Below are 15,246 nucleotides of genomic sequence, written 5' to 3' on the forward strand. Positions count from 1 at the left end.
CATGCAATTCCAGATCCGGTAAATGATAATAAAATAAGTTACTCTAGAGGTCAGCCTACTGGAAGCGCCTGTTTGGCAGGGACAGAGTCCAGAAGACCTGGAAGTCAGGTGTGAAGTGCTGAGGGGGGAGAAGATAAGGGAAATACCCCTGTTTTCCATCAAGTCTCTAAGAGCACGGTGTCAGGAGGTCACTACACCATGTAGGCCACATCTAGCCATCGTTCATGGATGCTCACGCCAAAGGCCACTAAAGATTCTTCCAGTAGCACAGACAACCTAGGTGGCCATGGGTGGCTGGTGCTCTTTTTTCCTTGCTCACTCTTACAGGCCAGCCAGAACAGTGTCTCCTCCGGGTGCACAGACTTCCTTTGGCCTCTATCAAGTCTACCAACAAGCCTGTAAGAGGCTGTGGTGCCTGACACACAGGATAAAAGAGGACACACCTGTAATATACTGCCTTCAGTACCTGGTAACAACTAAGATCCTTTTCTTTTCTTTCTTTCTTTTTTTTTTTTTCCTTTAAAGTTTATTCAATACAACATAATCTCCAACTTCACTGAGGTGGCTGACCACGGCCACGACCAAAGCTTCCTCTAAACTGGAATTCAGTTGCTGAGCCAGCCCCAGCCCCAGCTTTCTTGTCAGCTCCAGGGGGCACAGCACTCCTTCTGTAGGTGTCTCTGTTGGCCTCCCCTCTTGGGAATCTTGCAGGCCGCTCACCCTCTGGACCTCTGGGCTGAGGCCTGCCGGTCTCAGGCCGGCTGCGGCGCAGGGTGGCGGGCACGATCTCTGGGGGTAGGTGCAGGTATTCTCGGAGGTCCTGGATGCCCTCATTCGTAAGGTACCAGTAGAAATGTCTCCAAGCAAACTGCTCCTTCACGTAGCCTCGAGACTTGAGAGACTGCATGGCCTTCATAACACGAAGGTTGAGCACATTCTTGTCTGCCAGCTCAGGGTGTTTGGGCATGTGGACATCCTTTTTGGCGACCATCACGCCTTCCTTAAAAAGGAGTTCGTAGATGGCAATCCGATTCTTCTTAGGCATCAACGTCACGGCGGCTCCAGGGTCCGAGGCAGAGGCTGGAAAGCCTAAGATCCTTTTCTAATAGTACTGGATTAATGATTATATACTAGAGAGACACTTTGGGGCTAAAGAGATGGCTCAGAGGTTAAGAGCACACACTGTTCTTGCAGAGGACCCAAGTCTGGTTCCCAGCAACCACTCCAGGCTGTTCACAACTTCCTCTAAACCAAGCTCAAGAAGATAAGATGCTCACCTGTACAGAGAACCATAATTAAAAATGAGAACAAATCTTAAAAGAGCGAGGGGGAGACATTTCTGCCTTCCTTTAAGGGATACACCATTGTGACGATGCACCCCAGAGGACAGCAGTGTCCCCGGGAATCTCATGCAGGGAGGAGAGGGCTGACTTGTCAACCAGAGAAGAGAGATGTCTCCTGAGAGGAGATGTCCCACACTGTCACATCTTGTCAGGTGACTTTGCAGGAGAGACTGGAGCTGGAGGCAGTGGTGACAGGTGGCAGCAGTCCTTGACAAGGACTGTTTTGCAGTACCCAATTCCTACCCTCCACTTGAACCTATAAATTTGTTAGGACCAACTCGACAAACCTGGGGGAGGGGCACTGGACCTCTTGAGTACCCACACTGAAGGCATCTTCACTTCCGGCCTTTCACTGACTTGTTTCATTGGCTTCTTGAGGACAAGCGGCCCTTGGCTTCTGATTTCTACTCTAGTCTCACTAGTTTGGAGCCACTGGCTAGCAACCTCCTGGCCTGGCAAGAAACTCTATATGGAATAACAGCACCTAACCTACACTGTGAATGCCTTGCACAAATGGCTCTCAGATCCATCCTCAACTATCCTGACATTTGTTGAGGACAGCAGTAGACTGTGGCCAGAGAACTGCTAGGCACAATTTTATTTTGAACTGGGAATAGACACTATGTTGTTAAGTACCTGCGAGGTACTGGTCATCGGTTTAAACGTCTCATCTCTTTTAAGCCTAAAATGGTCTCTATACGGTACACCATTCCTACTTACAGATAAGAAAAATGAAGGTTCTATAGGGACACTTCTGACTTCTGGGAGGCATGTGGAGCCTGCTGCTGTCTCCAACCCTCCCTCCCCACCAACAAAAAAGAAGCCAGTTACAAAGATAAGGTCATTTATTCACGTTATATTACTGCATTTCAAAGGCAAAAATACAGATGTCTGTTCTGAACGCCAAGGTCAGAGACAGCCACCCAGCCCCAGCCCCAATGGTAAACACATTTGTACACATGGGATATCAGAATACAAATACAGTATCACAGGTCTGGAACAGCCCAGTGGGCAGGGGGACCCTGCCAGGCTAAAGGGTGGCACATTTCCTTTGCTTTCCTGTGCCTCTGATCTTTCCCAAAGGACCCAGGTCACCAACAAAAATACAGACAGAGAAAGGCACAGCATGTTGACACCAGGGTGAGAATTCCCAGGTGAAGGAAATGTTCCCTGCCCCTTCCATCCTCTAGTCCCCAGTGGCATCTCCTGGGCCAGGCAAATGCCTAAGCCTAATAGTGCCTTGGGCTGGAGGTTCCCCAAAGGATGCTGGAAGGGAGGAAATGGGAGGACAGGTAAGACAATTTCCCTTGGTCCTGAGAGTGAACCACATATTTGACATGAACAAAAAACCCAACAAGAACAGCACAGAGAAAAGGCAGAGTTTTGCTTTAGGAGAGAAAGAAGCAACACACTCAACGTGTCATCTCTCTTCTTTTAAGGCACTTTGGAAAAGTCAGGATCTTGGACAGAAAAAAAAAAAACTCCTCTCAGTGCACGCAGTCTTGGATTTAATGGCCTTCTAGAGGCATGGGAACCGAGAGAGCACAGATTTTGCACAGCCTGGCTGCTCTGACTGGGGAAAAGAGTCTCTAACCCATACATTAAGAAGCTTCTGGAGAAAGCAGTAAGTTAGAGACTGTGGTGCTCAAAGCAACAAAGGCACAGGTAGGATGAGGGCCAGCCATCCGCACCGCCTCTATGCTCAGGGCTGGAGTCCAGGCTGCCCCAAGCAGAAAGGGCTTAGCTCTGGGATTTGACAGCTGAACCTAACGATCCCAAACCAGGCTCGGCTTGGTGACCTGAGTGCATGCTTCCGGCTATGTCACCACCGGCAGGCACAGCACACGGCCTGGCACAGGCGGCTTTGCGAATGACGACCGCTCATGGGTTAGATTGAGCAGTGGGAGCACCCGCTAAAACCCTGAGTGGCGATGAGGGGCTTTAGAGGCACCAGGATTCTCAGGAAGGAGGGGGTGTGGGTTCAGGTGAACTTTCTAGACCCCCAATTAAAAGGCACAATCACGCTGGAGAACGAATAGTCTGAGGCACTCAGGGAATTTTAGGGAAGGAAGCAAAGAGGTGAGAAGGGAGAGGAAAGATGGAAGGAAGGGAGGAAGGAAGGAAGGGAGGAAGGAAGGAAGGAAGGAAGGAAGGAAGGAAGGAAGGAAGGAAGGAAGAGAGGGAGGGAGGAGAAAAGTTGGAAACGTTGGGTGAGTCAGGGAGGGTGGTGCCTAGGCTCGGAGGGACGGTAAACAAACCTGACTGCTGAGTTTTCAACCCCACAGCCTAGGGCCATGAGGGCGTCAGTTCTAAGTGTCTGAGGGTCCTTCCACCCATCCCACCTGGGGGAGTGGAGAGAGAGTTCTGCCAGGTAAGCAGATGCTGTCTCCCAAGTTCCTGACCCAGACGTCTGGCAGGATAACGCCGCCGACCTGTTCCCTCAGCGTGGGACCTGAAAGTAATTTTGCTCTTTACAAAACCTGGCCTGCCAGCTCAACCAGAGGCTCCTTTGACCACTACTGCATACATAATTTTTCCCCCTAAAAAATACTCAATTCCTTTCCCCACATTTAAAATACCACAATAAAAAATACATAGGAAATTCAAGTTTATATAGCATGCCCAGAAAAATAAAGTCGTGACTCAAACACTCAATAGCTATTCCAATTTGGATCAACACAAAAATCAACCTATAGCATAATCAACACTTGATTTATTCTTTCAAATACTACAAACTGCTTCTAAAAACAAAAACAAAACAAAAAACTCTTTACATTCAGAAATCAGACAGGGATCTGGAAACAGGCCACATGAGTGACAGTGCCCAGGCCCCTGCTCTGAGGGCAAGGCCTTGGAATCCACACACTACAGGACCCCAAGGTCCAGGCTCAAGTTTTAAAACTCCTTTGCCAAGAAAAGACACACACACACACACACACACACACACACACACACACACACAGTGATTGTAATAGTCGCATACGGATGGAAAGGGACAGAGCACGAGACTGATTGAAATTTTGATTTTCGCATAAAAAAAACTCCAGAAATATCTTGTCAATCTGAATCCAGCAGCAGTCTCAATTTGTCACGAAGTATGAACATCACTGACTAAAGCAAAGTTCTTCCCCATGTCACAATTTAGCAGTGTCAACAGTGGGAATGGGACCCACAGTCACTAAGGTTTGAGCTGTGTACAGTTCTGACTCTTTGGAGGTGACACGTCCAGGAGGCCTCTCCAAAGGCTGACCAGTTTTGCCCTGAACTTGTAGAGCTTCATCCAGTGCCCAGCCAGGCTGTGGGTAAACGTTACACTCACCCTGGGCATCTGGAGAGACGTCTGAATGATAAGGAAGATGAACTGTCATTCAGACTGTACAAATGAGAGGGACCAGCCCAGTCGACTGGCCAAGACGCCCATCTGAGGTCTCCGGCCATTCTCAGGTCTTTTATTGGTACCAAAATGCTATCTAGGTGTCCCGATGTCCACTGTGATTTGGGTATATAACGGGTATCTCTGTACATCCAACACCTTGTAGGTAAGTGAGTTCAAACCATCAAAGCGCATAGTTTCCTTTGTATGTGCAATCCGGTCAAACCTACCAGGAGAAAAGGTGCAAAGGGAATGGATTAAAACATAAATCTTAAGAAAGTGGTCAACATCTGTACAACCCCAACAGCCCTTTTGCCCAGAGTGGTTACCCCAGATGCAGTAACTGTACTTCACTGGAGTTACAGGGCCCTGTGCAAAGCCTGACTCACAGCCTGGTCCCTTTAAAGGAGGAAGAAATACAAGAGCACACGGGGGCTGGAGGGATGGTACTGTCTGCTCTGGCAGAGGAAACCCACACAGTGGATCACATCTCCAGTGCCAGAGGATCAGATAACCTGTTCTGACTTCCAAGGGCACCAGGCATACAAGCAGTACACACACTCACAGGCAGGCCGAACACCCACACACATAAAATAAATCTAACATATAAACAAATAAAGGGAACACACAGAGAGGACGTACCTCTGAGGGTTGGGTTCATTTTTCTTGTCTCTCGAATGTCGGATCATGCGACACCTCCCTACCACAGCATTTGGACGTGATATAGACATGCCTTTATGAACTAATCTGCAGAGAGTAAAGGGATAGTCATCACCATAGCCCGGCTGCGACATTATGGACTCCAACGCCGTCCACGAAGCCCAAGCCCTCATCATCATGCCGGGACATGGCCCAGAAAGTCTTTAGTTTCATTTTTGACTTCTTTCCAATACCTTGAATTGGCAGATTCTGCAATTTGTAGTTTGCCCCATTAAAGCCCCAAATCAAAGCATCAAATATCCAAGTTAGAGGAGGACTGGCGGATGTGGGTGAGCCACATGTTTCTGACCTTAGTATCTGGCGTACAGTGAGCAGGTGCACAAAGCCTTTATCGCTTGGTGAAGCTACTCTATTCCTGTACTTACCCCCATCTTCCCAATCCCTCCCTCAGTGTTTTCCCCCCTCCCCAACCCTCCTACCAGTCAGGCAGGTCTGTGATCTACAGCAGTCCAGAGGGCTTGCCCAGGTCGGGTTATGTGGAGGCCAAGTGTGTCTGTCTGAACCTTGTATTGAGAGGTTTCTTACATCTTCCTTGCTGGATGGGCCTTGCAGTGCTCTCTATACAGTAAGTACTCAATATGTGCGTGCTTGATAACTAGTTTGTGCACTCTAATATGAAGTTTGCATCAAGGCCCTTATTAAGAGCTTGGAGCTTTGGCAAGTTCTCACATAGTGGTACCTTGAATGGCATAGACGTTGTTCTGACAGACACTTTCTGTTAACTCATCAAATGTACACCAAGTCAGGTAAAAGCTCACATTGGTTCCCAGATGGCTTTCACTACCCAAAACCTACAGGAGACAGGTCTGCCAGTTTTAAAAGAGCCTGGGCTGTGGATAGGGTAAGACTGTCCACAGCAGGAGCACAGGCTAGGGAGTTCCACAGGCTCCTTAAACTAGTGTCTGGGTTTTTATTGTTGTTGTTGATACAAGGACCTACTATATAGCTCTGGCTGTCTTGGAACTTTCTATGTACACCAGACTGGCACTGAACTCACAAAAGATCACCCTTCCTCTGCCTCTCAAGTGCTGGGATTAAAGGCGTGTGCCACCACACCCAGCATTATTGTCTTCTTTTAAAAAAATGATNTATTTTTATTTTTAATTGTGTGTATGTGTGTGTGTGTGTGTGTGTGTGTGTGTGTGTGTGTGTGTGTTTACATCTGAGTGCAGATGCCTAGAGATTCTAGAAAAAGGTATAGGATCTTCTGTACCTGGAGTTATAGGAAGTTTTGAGATGCCCGTAAGATGGGTGCTAGGAACAAGACTTGGGTTCTCTGCAAGAGCAGTATGTAATTTTACCTGCTGAGCCATCACTACAACCCCTAATCTGTCTGTCTTTCCTTGTTTGTGGTTAAAAGAATTAAAAATAAAACCATGGCACAAAGATTCTGTGGGATGAAACTTGCTATATATATATATATATATATATATATATATATATATATATGTGTGTGTGTGTGTGTGTGTGTGTGTGTGTGTATAAATAAATTAGGACCATAATGAGATGCAAGTCTTTGAAAATGAGACTCTCACATCTGGGGGTTGTCCTGTCTCCACGCCATCTCACTAGAGCGTGCTGGGTCACAGACGCATGCACTGCTTACAGCTCCCCATGGCTTCTGACATCCAAGCTCTCATGCTTGCAAGTGAAAGTGCTTTACCCAGCAAGCCACCGGTCCCCTCAGCCGATGCTTTGGGTTGGCTTTTTCAGTACAGAGAGCCCACATAGGAAGCCAAAGTAAATCTGCCCCTCCGTTTCCCTCCCATCTCACATCTTCTGCCAGCACCTGTTAGACCTACAGGAGTGTGGATCTAAGCCCAGGGGCTGGATGGAGACTCCCCTGCCTCCTGGGTGCGAATCCTTCCAGAATAACCAAGCAATGAATCAAACAGCGAAGGAAGGCCCAAGAGAAGAGCAAGAAATTGTGAGTATTACCTGTTAAAAATGTCGTCATCTTCTCCTCCCCAACCCCAATAATTATTAGGGAATCCATTGATGGTAAGAAACTGTTGTTTACTGAGAGCAGAAACACCTCCAAAATACTGAACATACGGCAGGCTGGAGAGGAAGCAGACAGAGGGCCCACGGCTAGTAAGTGTTTACCCCAAGTAATGACCGAAACACACCGACTTTTTTTTTTTTTTTTTTTTGAGACAGGGTCTATGTAGCTCTGGCTGGCCTAGAATTCACTGTGTAGACCAGGCGGACTTGAGATCCACCTGCCTCTGTCTCCCAAGTGCTGGGATTAAAGGTGTGATCCACATGAACATGTTTCTAGTTTCTCCTTAGGCACTGGGAGAAAATCTCCCTAAATGATGGAAAAATTAAGGATTAATGATATAAAAAAATTAATTTGTTTTACTTACTCAGCATCTTTCCAAATCCAACCCTGAACCACAACGGTTCCTGTAGCTTTTGATGCTTAATTTGTGTTTTTGTCAGGGTTCAGATTATCTCAGAGACATACAGATATGTAGAAGCTTTCTTTCTAAGGGTACAGTACTGAACCTATGGTCACATAGGATGCACACAGTCAGTGATGCGAGGCTAGGTCCAGTTCTTCCAAATGTGGCTCTGAAATCTGCTTTCTTTTTCTTTTTCTTTTTTCTTTTTTTGGTTTTTTGAGACAGGGTTTCTCTGTGTAGCCCTGGCTGTCCTGGAACTCACTCTGTAGACCAGGCTGGCCTCGAACTCAGAAATTCGCCTGCCTCTGCCTCCCGAGTGCTGGGATTAAAGGCATGCGCCACCATGCCCGGCTTGAAATCTGCTTTCTATGTACCTTGTTCCTGCCAAAAAAGGTCTTTATGCAGGTGGCCCCTCCCACCTCACCGCCAGTCCTTGCCCGTATTCTCTACCAGTCTTTTTTTCTCCCAAAGGCAAAGGTATAAACACCAATGTGACACGGCTGCTGCATCTCTGCAAACTGCCTCACATTTTCTAGTTATTTAAAACTTAGCAAAGTGATGAATCTACTTTTCCACATTTCCAAGTACAGGGACACTGGGGGGGGGGGAGCTTTTGTCTTTCTCTACCCTCTTATATCTTGAAACGTTCATTGTTAGGAAGAACAGATTCTGCTCCAAAGGCCACACAAAGGTCTGTCCATGGGCAGGCCCTCTCAAGGCCTGAACCCTGTTACCCTAAGAGTAACTCCCAACCACACTCAACTCTAAAGTTAATGTTTAAAATCTTGGTTTGTTTCCTTACATGAACCAAGGGAAATGCCAGCCAAGCCACACATGCATAACTGAGCCCATGAGACGGAAGATCAGGAGTGCTGCCTTTCTTCTTGGAGAGGAAGTTGTGTGTGGAGTAAAGGTCTCGCTTTGTACCAAGGCTAGCTTTGAACTCACAATTCTCCTGCCTTACTGGAAGGCCTCTCAAGTGCTAAGATTACAGTCACACACCACAATGCCTGGAACTCAGTCCTGCCTCCCTCAAGACACCTACACACACACACATACACACACACACACACACACACACACACACACACACACACTCTCAAGCTCACTCACCTAGGAGATCTTTGAACAAATGACCCTCCTGACCTCTGCCTCCCAGTTGCTATAGTGACAAGGACAGAACACCTCACTGGTTTGGAAGGACTATTTTTGAAAGACCCCGGGAGTTCTGCTTGAATGAACAATGGATTCAGATTCAGATGGTACCACTAAAGGATCAAATTACCCATTTTTGGCACACCTCACAAACCTTTGTGTGTGTGTGTGTGTGTGTGTGTGTGTGTGTGGTGTATCAAATGCGTAACTGGGGACTGAACCCATGACCTCAAGCATGCTGTTCTACCACCGAGCTATAGCTCCAGCTCCTATATATACACCTTTAATGTTGGTTAAAACCAAAGGTTGCTGGACTTATAATAGGTCTTGTTAGTCAGTGGATTTCTAGCAATAGATTCCTACTGCAGTGGAAGTGTGTGCCATCTTGAGCAGATACAGCATTTTTGCCGTCTCTGTTCCTTTTCTTATCTCCCTGCTCTATCTACCAGCCATCACGGAGTGTCTGTAAACCATTGCTGGTGTCATGGTGAAAAGCGCAGTGGTTACTTAGGCCTCGCCATCACCCTTCAAGAGAAGAACGAGGAAGGTCGGAGTACAAACCCGTCAAAGGGAAGACACTCAAGCAGAGGGAAGACAAGCGGGTGCAGGTGAGCTCCTGGTGAGTCTAAATGGGCCATTCTGGGTAGGTCCTGAACAGCTCTGACCATGGGGAGACCCAGGTTCTACGTGGTCCTATAGCTCTTGTGCCCCGTCAAGGGAGCTGAGAACACCGGCGTCGGACAGAGCATTTGTGTTCACACAAAGGCTATTTGCACAGGCCAAGTATACTTGCACTCAGCCTAAACTCCGGAGCTGCGGCACAGCTTCCTGAAATGTCAGGACGGTTTACTTAAGGAGGAGAGATAATGCTTTTCAAATATGAGTAATCTTTTTATGCAAACACGGATGGACTGTGAAGTAAAATGCACATTTACTTACTTAATGACTTTATCTTTTTTTTTTTTTTTTTTTTTTAAACAAGACGGTCTTATTACAAAGCTCTGACTGTCCTGGAACTCAGTATACAGCCAGGCTGGTCTCAAACTGTAGAGATCTACCTGCCTCTGCCTCTAGAGTGCTGGGATTAAAGATGTGCATCAGTGTGTCTGGGCCTTTGACTTTTCAGGTCAGACAATGACTATAAGACTATCATCCACACATGTCAGTAAGGTCTGGATCGCCCTGCTACCCTGCCTCTTCACTAGCACTGTGATACAAAAGTTAGAGTCCCATGTTTGAGCAGGAACTCATGTTCTTCTTAGAAACAGAACCATGTTTCTTTGAAAGTGCTGAAGGACATCTGTGGAGCTATCCAATCTCTAGAATCTGTGCTTCTCAAACTACGTGGGGCAGAGGGGGATAGAAAGTGAGGCGATGCAGCCACTGTTGGAAGCCCAAACCTAAGAACTGATATCAGGCTACACAGTAATTATTAGGAACTGCTGGACTCTTCCTCCAGCAAGAAAGGACTGTAAACTTTTAAAAAAGCATCTATTTCTCAGAAGCGGTGGTCTCCTGCCGAGCCAAGGGCACTACAGAGGAACTGCATTTCCTAGTTCACACCAGAAAACCTACCACATTTGCAGCACACTCTGGCTGAGTATGTCTTACCTAAACCCGAACTTGTCCATTGCGACAGAAATGTGCCGTGGCTGCGAAAAACACCTGTAGGCATTGTGGTCGTCCATCGGAATGAGGTCCACATCACTGAACACAAAGCAGTTGTAATCATAGTCCTTCAAGGCCTCTTGAAAGCCAACATTGAGCAGCTTAGCGCGATTGAACATGGTGTCTCCAGCCTGGTGCAGAAACAAGAAGTGCTATTAGATGCCACATGACCTCTGAGAAGAACACTCACAAGGACTGGGTCTGCTACACATGGCCATCAGTTAACTGTTGGGCTCTGTTTTTCTGCCCTTACTTCACAAACCAATCCCGAGTGTCTACCCCCTGAATCAGCAACCTCATTTCCAGGAGTCTGCCCAGCGGAAGGGCTTACATGTGTGTGACAAACTGTGAACAATACCAGAACTGTTCCCTGTGAAGCATGCATGCACCATAGGAGCAGATTTTAAACAGCTGCATAAGCATCACTGGGGAAATGGCTATACAAGTCATGTGTGTCACATAATGAGATAGATAAATAGATAGATAGATAGATAGATAGATAGATAGATAATGGCCAGGTATGGTGGCACCTGTACTCTGGCACCAAGGAGCCCAAAGTATGTAGATTATGAGTCTGAGACCAGCCAAAATACAGAATACAGAGCAATTTGGAATATAGTGAAATTCTTTTAAAATTTGCGTGTGTGTGTGTGTGTGTGTGTGTGTGTGTGTGTGTGTGTGCTCGCACCCATGGAAACCCATATAGCTCTAAAAGAAAAGGTGAAAGACATTCAAACACATGTCACTTATTATAGACACCAGCAACAATACATAGGAAGTAGTGAAAATTGAGTGCCTCTTCCTCTTCAATCGATTCCAGTCTGACTGACATACTGTTGGACTTCTACATGTCTATCAGACCATCAATTAGATGCTGGAGGAATGTGGTGAACCTTACTCAGTTCTTGCCTTCATAATGTTCAGAGTGCATAGCTGGAAGCAGTCAGATACACATGATAGATTTAGAGACAAGGCACCTGCTTTAGGTCCAGCTGATGGGCCCAAGTTGCTAAGCCTGATGGTGGAAAGATTGTTCGTGTTTTAATGACTTACCTCGTTTGTTCTAGTTTCACCCGTCAGAATGTGTCACAAGGCTTACACTTTCGTTTTTTTAGTCAACTAGTGCCTCACTGTCATCAAATAAAAGTGTAATAGTTGCTGTCTAGCTTGATGGATGGATTGGATGGATGAATGAATGGATGGACAGACAGACAATCTGATGAACAAGTTACAATGTACAATGTTAGATGACACTTTCTGTAAAGTTCTGACCAAAGCAGCTCCTTGAGGGTCACTCTGGGGTGTTGGTTCTTACTGGCTCCTGTGTCCCATGGTTAGCAGAGAAGGTCCCAACACAGGCCTGCTGCCCTTTACCCCTAGCAGGCCACAAATCTCTTCTTGAACATGTGCTTTCCTTCTGACCTCCTAGAGGGCCGTGAAGCAGTGAAGGCCCCACAGTGTGCAACCTTCACTTATGAAGGCTTTTTCCCTGAAACCCTTAGGGGTCCAGGGACTGGAGCCTCCACTCTGAGTATCACTGTCCCACAAGGGCCTGTAGCCCACGGATGAGAACTTCTCTCTCACCATGCCTGAATGGAAACTTGAAAATCGTGGCACTCCATGGGCTGTCTGTCCATCAGGTAGATAATAGAGAAACAAGCACTTAGAAAAAGGGAGGTACCAGGAAGTTAGAAAACAATGAATAAATTAAGAAACCACCTAGCACACAGGAGCTCCTTTCTCCAGCTCTATCAAAGTCCTTCAACCACGCAGAACACAAAGAACACTGTGTTCTTTGGCTGCTCTACCACAAGGAGTTCATCTGAAGTTCTGAGTTCAACTAATTCCACATAAGGCATGGGGCAAAAAGTCCACTGAGGAGAACGTGAGTAAGAAAACCAGGAAGTTATTAGAACCACTGTTATTGTAACAACATACTGTTAATGTCCACTGGGGGATGTCATATACAAGGCACAGAGTAAGCGCTTCTACCCTTGTGATATATGGCTTGAACATCGTGACAAATTCCCAAAGATTCTAACCCCTAAGGGATATCCCAATGGTGTCTCCAAACACACAACTATGCCCTTTCTCTTAGCATACTCCCAAGATCTGGGGTGGGGTTGGGGTGGGAGGGCTCCTGGTGGCGTTCTCTGCACGACACAGGACCTGCTGGCAATGACTGTTTGATCTAAGCATTGCTCAAGACTATTTAGTGTTCACTTTCCAGGAGCTCGAAATTTGGAACCATGAACATGCACTTGGGGGGAGGGGGGGGACACAGCCCATAAACAGAAGTACACAGCTCCTTCAATTCGGAGAGGGCTCTGGCTGTCTGGACCACATTCAGAACTAGTCAGACAATTTCCCAAGTAACCTGAAGAACATGTTCCCTCCCTCCTAGGCCTCCTCTCTAAGTAGTGCCATCTACATGAACCAGGAAGAAGGGAAGTCCATGGTACCAGCTCTCGGATGTGCTGAGGCCCAGCAGGAACCTGAAATGGGATGACAGGCAAAATGTACCTTCCTCTTCTCTCCTTGAGACTGCAGAAAACGAAAGTACTTTCTGGGTTTCTTTGGGTGAAATGCTTTCCTTTCTTGGCCAGAAAGACAGCATGCAAAGCCAATTATCTTTTTCTAAGATGCACTCATCCTCCTTAGAGAGAAAAGACACCCTCCTCCCACGACTCCTTCCCACTCCATCACGATCTACTGCTTCACTCAATTAAATGCAAATTTATCAAGCACCTAGTGCCAGACCAGGCCATACACACACAACTGAGACAAGATGGATACTCTCATCCCAGTTTCTCCACTGACTAGCTAGGTGAACGGATGAATTATAGAACCCTACCTAGTGAGGATTCAGCTGCTACCATGATTATGGAAACAGCCTTTTCTCCATCTGGAGCCATCAGACTATCAACATGCTTGAGTCCTGTGGCGTTTCCTGACACCCCTGGTGACTCCACCTTCTTTAGCGTTTGCTTATGGCCTTTCTTACTAGCTTTAAGAGTCCCCCTCAATTCCTGCTGCTGCTCTGATAGACTGGGCATTTCTAAACAGGATTAGGCTTAAGGGAATTAGCCTGTGACTCACATGATTAAGCCTCCAGCTGTAGAAGAAAGTGCTAGACCGAGAGAGAGAGAGAGAGAGAGAGAGAGAGAGAGAGAGAGAGAGAGAGAGAGAGAGAGAGGTGGAGGGTGGGAATGCCCAGTACAAAGCCTGGGGAGGAGAAGCTTCACATTGAAGCACATTCCTCTTTAAAAGCATGACTCAGCTTTTTTGTTTGTTTTTTTTTGTTTGTTTTTTTTACTTTGGTTTGGGTCGGTTTGGGGTTCTGACTTCTGTTTGGGTACTGAGATAAGATCTCACTGTGTACACCAGGCTGGCCTCAAAAATCACAGAGACTGACTATCGGGAGTGAAGGCATGCACCGCAGCCATGGCCAGCATGATAGGTTTTAAAAGTGGCCTTCTCACATCGCACACTGGCAGACAAGATTTAGAGTTAGCCCTTCCTCATTTGAGGGAGAAAACAGGCAGAAAGAAGAAAAGCCCCCAAATTGCTAAAAATCTCTAAATGACTGAGAACGCAGATGAGAGAAGAGACACCGGGCTGGGAAGGGAGGCGTCACGTGGGAAGCGATCTGTAAAAAATGCCGAAGAAAAAGAAATGCTTTAGAAAGAAGAATTCAACAGCTGTAGAGGTGGGTCCTCTAGGCCCTAGGGAGCCTTATACTATGTTTTGCATGTCCAGAGGGATTTGTCTCTCAATCTAAGACAGGGAGACCAGCTCAATTAGAAAATGATTGTATAAAACAGGTCATATAAAACAGGCAAGCCTAGGAAGTAATGGTAGGCAAAATTTTAATTCCTCCTTAAAGGAAGAATTCAAGCAAAAGTTCCTCATGCCCACCTGGCCCTAAGCATGTGTCTTCATGAGAGCCTTTTGGGGGGAGGGGGACAGAACAGATCCCAGAGTCTACTGTAGTCTCCAGGGAAATTCTGAGTCTGGGAAGCTAAGGAGGACAAAAGTGACTTCCTTTGATTGCAACAAAGGCCAGAGGACCAGCTAAAGAAAGTCATGTTTCACCCCGTCCAAGTCTCAACCGCCTCTGGAATATTCATTCTGTCCAACCATTCTGCCTTCCAGGGATGCAGGCCTACACGTGTCACCAGCAGACAGATCCTGAGACCCAGATGGCCTGAGGACACACCAGCAACAGGCAGCTCAACAACCAAGTTGCTCCCAGGATTCTCTATGAATCAGAACATCTGTGATGGGAGAGATTAGGCTGCTGGGCCCTCATCACAAAGCCACTCACAGTACCCTCAAACCCAGGGGCAGGTCTGTAGCCAATGGCACTTAATGAACCATGCTCCAAGTATCTTTCTGTGCCTCCTCAGATGCTAAGACCTCGGCTGAGTAGGTTGTGGGGTGGCTAGGAGCGCTCAGAGCTGAAGACGCTGGGGCTGGGCACTCCTGTAGGCCCCAGGGTGGATCTTAGAACAGCAGACAGACTGGAGGTGGTGCCCAGAGGCGTGAGCTGAGAGGCTGGGGTTATGCAGAATCTGTG

General features: G+C 47.0%; 1 protein-coding gene and 1 pseudogene across 2 annotated transcripts in view; both read right to left on the reverse strand.

Annotated features, from left to right (window-relative positions):
• Window positions 1–553: 553 nt before the first annotated feature.
• LOC110338941 lies at window positions 554–1,055 on the reverse strand (annotated as a pseudogene). The gene has a single exon (XR_002381320.1). The product of XR_002381320.1 is annotated as a 40S ribosomal protein S10 pseudogene (transcript).
• Window positions 1,056–3,464: 2,409 nt separating this feature from the next.
• B4galt1 (beta-1,4-galactosyltransferase 1) overlaps window positions 3,465–15,246 on the reverse strand; it is a 47,933-nt gene continuing 36,151 nt past the window's right edge. Inside the window, exons 3-6 of the mRNA XM_021222204.2 lie at window positions 10,611–10,798; window positions 7,375–7,497; window positions 5,359–5,463; window positions 3,465–4,942 (exon numbers count right to left, since the gene is read on the reverse strand). Coding sequence (XP_021077863.1) covers window positions 4,810–4,942; window positions 5,359–5,463; window positions 7,375–7,497; window positions 10,611–10,798 — 549 coding nt within the window. The 3' untranslated portion in view covers window positions 3,465–4,809. The remainder of the gene's footprint in view (window positions 4,943–5,358; window positions 5,464–7,374; window positions 7,498–10,610; window positions 10,799–15,246) is intronic.

Source organism: Mus pahari, chromosome 22, assembly GCF_900095145.1.
Source record: "Mus pahari chromosome 22, PAHARI_EIJ_v1.1, whole genome shotgun sequence".
NCBI classification, from domain to species: domain Eukaryota; kingdom Metazoa; phylum Chordata; class Mammalia; order Rodentia; family Muridae; genus Mus; species Mus pahari.